The sequence below is a fragment of the Chinchilla lanigera genome, unplaced genomic scaffold, assembly GCF_000276665.1.
Source record: "Chinchilla lanigera isolate Chin_1 unplaced genomic scaffold, ChiLan1.0 scaffold00055, whole genome shotgun sequence".
NCBI lineage: Eukaryota > Metazoa > Chordata > Mammalia > Rodentia > Chinchillidae > Chinchilla > Chinchilla lanigera.
The window spans coordinates 3,061,411-3,065,940 of record NW_004955456.1 but is presented as its reverse complement, the minus strand read 5'-3'; the positions used below and the strand labels follow the sequence as shown (position 1 = coordinate 3,065,940).

At 54.6% G+C, this 4,530-nt stretch overlaps 1 protein-coding gene across 1 annotated transcript in view; it reads left to right on the top strand.

Moving 5' to 3' along the window:
- The window catches only part of LOC106149868 (collagen alpha-3(IX) chain-like), a 51,219-nt gene that overhangs the window by 20,254 nt on the left and 26,435 nt on the right, over positions 1-4,530 (top strand). The window contains exon 2 of the mRNA XM_013520506.1: positions 510-1,560. Coding sequence (XP_013375960.1) covers positions 510-1,560 — 1,051 coding nt within the window. The remainder of the gene's footprint in view (positions 1-509; positions 1,561-4,530) is intronic.

The following is a 4,530-nucleotide window of genomic DNA, read 5'->3' as shown; positions in this document are numbered from 1 at the left end:
GGAGACTCCAGCACCCAAAACTGGCTAACAATAGCCTGTACAAGAATCATCAGTCTGGTCAAAGTGCCAGGGGAGTCACTCTCAGGTTTCTTCTAAATAAACCTGCCCTGACTGGTGAGCTCCTATCTTTGTTCTTCACAACTGCCCAGCGGTCGTTTCTTATGGGAGAACTGAGGAATGTGCCTGGTGATCTCCGCTCCTTATTTCAACTGAGACGCTTGCCTGGGGTTTTATCAATGTGGACTCGATGCAAATTGGAAGACAGGTGTTGTGGGGATCTGTCTGTCCCTGTCATTGGGAAATGCAGTCCACTGTGTAGGGCCGGTCTGGCCTTTGTCTATGTAGCGGCTGGTCACAGGACACAAGCTCCTGTTGGCTGGACTGCGGCACCTGACAGGCTCTTCTTTTTGGGTTCTCAGGCACCTAGGCTTGCGTTCTGGCACTTACCCCTCACTAAACTGTCAGGGATACAGGTGATCTCCAGCGTGATGGTTTGTTCTGCACATTAGATACTCCCGACTCCCCGAACACACCCACGCGTCTTGGTGCTCCGCGGACTCGGAGGGGCAGGTCCCGCTGAGACGGGCGCCGGGGCTGAAGCCTCTCCCGTCGGGGTTCACCTCCCGCGGGGCACTGACGGTTTCCCGGAGGCGCAGGCTTCCACGGGGGTCGGCGGCCCCCTACTCCGCGCGTCCTGGCTCCCCCGTGTTTCCAGAACATTCGGGGCCGGCCCCACCGGCCATCTTCGTCAGCGCCCGTCCGTTCCAGGGCGCAGGGATAAGCCGAGCTCCCAGGCGTGCCCAGGACCCGCGTCCCCGCACCGCCCTGTCGCCTTCCCGGGCCGCTCCGCGCAGCTCTTCAGCAGACGGGCCTTTCCCCGCCCTCCTGGGATCGCGCCCTTCTCGCCCGCGAACATCGCGTTCCCACCCGGCCTCGCCTGCCTGCGCTCTCGCGGACCTCGGGTACTAACATTTCCCCTCTGCCCTTCACCACCGCCCGACTCCTTCCGGTCCCACCTCGGCTATGTTCGTCAGGACTCGGGTCGCTCCGCCGAGAATCGTCCGTTTCCGGCAGGCAGGGTACAGCAGCCGAACTTGCCTCCCCGCCCGGGGCCTCCTCGGGTTTCTCCGAACGTCCTTGCGCCCTGGCGGGTCGCTCTGTCCTGCGGAGTTCCCAACCTCCGGCCTCGGGTCCCTCCGCGCCTTCTTGGTCTTCTCCCCGAGGTCTCTGGTCCCAACGTTTTTCCGCGGGTCCCCCCTTCCACCCCGGAATCCTACACATCCGGTTCCGTCAGTCCACCCTTCTCGGGTCCTTCGTGCCTCCTCGGTTTCCTCCGTGTATCCTCGGTCCTTTCCGCCAGGTCTCGGGGCTTTCCGTTTCTCCTGGGCGCATACGCTCTAAGGCTGTGTCCCACATCGCTGGCTGGGTCTCTCCGCCCCTTTTCGTGTCCCTCCGAGTCGCCTCGGTCCTTTCCGAAAGGCCTCGGCACCCTTCGTTTGCCTTCGGCTCTCTCCGTGCCTCGGAGAGGCGTGCGCAGTATGAATAAATTAGTGCTGTATGGTGAGTGACTCACGTTTTTCTCAATGTCTGAGTCTTTGTCTTTCGCTGTTTTTTGTTTTGTTTTGTTTTTACTTTTTTTTTTTTAAAGAATCCAAATGTTTTAATGTATTTCTAGCCAATTGAAGAGAATTTCCCTCTTCAGCCATTTTAACCAAATGTATGTTCCTGTAAATCAGGACTGAAATTTAAGACAGCAAAGGCGTGCACAGCGGAAATCTGGACGGTATGATCCTTGCTGCCCCCTGCTGGTGGAGCGTGTCATTGCGGGCGCACGATCCTTCTTGGGTTGATGGTGCTGTCCTGCACCTCAGACAGGTGTGACTTGTCCTTGGGCAGCATTTGTCACCTTGGATACGCGGCAGTTTTTAGAGAGCGAGTTGCCACCACTCTAAAGAATGCACCTATGTGGGGAGTGGACGGTCTACCGTCACACCACGGAAGCTCTGGGCCCCTCTGGCTGTATTGTTTTGTTTGTTCTTTTTGAGACTGAGTTTCCTTGTGCAGTCCAGTCCGATGTTGAACGCTGGGCGATCCTCCTGCTTCAGCCTGCCAAGTGGTGGGATTATGCCTGGCGAGGGAAGGCACGGTCCCCCTTGACTCAGCTTTAGAGGGAGCAAAACTAGTGTATGGTGAAATAATCTGAGTTGCAGCTGCACCTCAAGAGCGGGTCAGGAACGTAGCAGAGGGCGCAGAGGACTTTCTGGCCGTGGCACTGTGGTTCTGTGCCAGGCAGGCACTGCGGGGGGTGGTCAGAGCCCACCGAGTGGCGCACTTTGCACTTACGTTTTCCATTGTATGCGAACTTCTGCAAAGGGAAAGAAAAGCGTCCGGAGGCAGTATTGAACCCGGAGTGTGGACTGACGTGTGTCTTTGAGATGCGGCGATAAGGAGTATGATTGATGAATGTGCAGAGGCAGGAAAGCTGGAGAGACGAGAGACGGAGAGACTGCCCTGAAACATTAGTTACGGAATTGAGGCGGTAGACACAGGCGCAGCCCGAGGGAGTCACCTCCCACTTTTCCATATGGTGGGTGTTTCATAATAAAACATCAGGAAGCAAATAGCTCCTGTGTAAGTGGCAGGAACTTTCAACTTGCTTGTATCAGTTTTAACCCATCACTCTGTGGTGAGTGATGGTATTATTTTAAAATATACTAAGAAACTGGGTTTCATAACCAGGCATGGTAATTCCAGTACTCTGGGATGTTGAGGTAGGAAGAGTGTGGTTTCAGACCTTGTTTCAAAATAAAAAATAAAAAAGAGCTGGGGGTGTAGCTCAGTGCAAAGGGCCTGAGCTGAATGCCTAGTAACTCCTCTCCCCTCAAAGAAAAGAAACTGGATTTTAGAAACTTTTAGGAAGCTAATGAAACAGTCAGAAAAGGAGCCCACCACCACAACCGTGTTATCTAGGTCTAGGTTCAGTGGTTTTCCCCCTGCAGTGTCTTGGTTTTTGCTGATTAGACTAAGACAAAACATCTTTTGAGCATTGCAGGAGGCATGGTAGGGTCAGCGTGTCCAGGAGGTGGAAATGCAGCTGTAAGTTTCAGCACAGAGCCAAGAGCCCCGTCCTCCTGTAGGAAGAAAGGGAATTTCCAGAGCATGTCTAGAGGCCTCAGCCTCTTTTCCTGATACTGGTTTTGGTCCGCAGCTCATTTGATACTTAGAACTGTCCCAGCAGTTCCAGTATTACACTGGCTTGAAGTCCCGTGGAGACAAAGGCACTGTCCTCTTTCACCGCAGGCCTCCACCCCTCCCTCAGAATGGATGCTATGAGTGCTGACTTGGGCAGATGATAGAGTGGACTGAGGGAGCCACATTTCTGTCCAGCCACAAAGTCACGCAGCCCCTGTGGGCCCCATCACCCGACATAGTGAGGGCGCGTGTCCATCCTGAGTCCGCCTCACTGGTGGCGTCTGTCATCCAGGTCACCTGCATCCGTCCCTGGTCCCTGTGGCCCCAGTGCTCTGGACCACTCAGAGGCCTTGTGTGATCGCTGGTGCTTCTGTCCTGGGTCACCAGCGGTGTGGTCCAGAATGCCCTCTGCTTCCTGATAACCCTGGCGTGACCAGCAACCCGGGGACGTCGGTCTGGATGTCCTTGTGCTGTGCCGTGGACTGCTGCTCATCTTGCGACAGGGAAGCTGAGTCCTGCAGCAGCGAGGAGCTGACCCTCTTGTCCTTAGTCCTCATTTCTCTGTGTCCTTGATGACAGAATCCTGTCAAGACACGTGGGCCATGTGGGAGAATAGGTAGGAATTACTGTCGAGGAGATGCAGAGAGAATCACACCTTCAGGAGAGAGGGCAGCAGGGCCACACGGGCGTCTGCACTGAGCGCCAGCCTGGACGTGTTTTCATGCACCCCAGGGTTACGGTTGGAGTCCAGGGAACTGGGGTGAGTATGAGGCTTATCAGCATTTTACTGAGAAGCTACTCAGGCATTGTACAGTGCTTCCATGCCCGTTTAGATGGTCAGTGATTGCTCAGGGGCTCCGCTCACCCAGAAAGTCAAAGATGACTTCTTCACTGAAACCAGCTCTCGGCCCCAGGCAGCAGGGTTGTTCTTTAAAGCACAGTTCCTTTCCTGGTTTCCTTGCGCTGGAGGCTGTGGCAGCCAGGAAGGCTGTGTGCCTTGGTCTGGAGTTAGACGGCCAGATGGCCATGTGTTAGGACTGTGTTTTACTTGTGACCTAAGATGTCACTGTGCTCTGTGGAGTCCCTTTAGGTCTGAGACCTAAGAAATGGTTATACATACATTGATGTATTTATTTCCTTATGCAACGAGCAACACGTGCTATTTTGGACACCCCTCCACATCTGTCTCCAGGCCCCTAATTCTAACTATCTGCCTAACAGTCCTCCACTCCCCACCTTCTTTCCTCAGACGTGGTGCCCAATGATTTCTTTGGGACAATTTCACCAACATAAGGCAAAGGCATTTTCAGCTTGTAGGTGTTTTCTGTGGCCACGAGA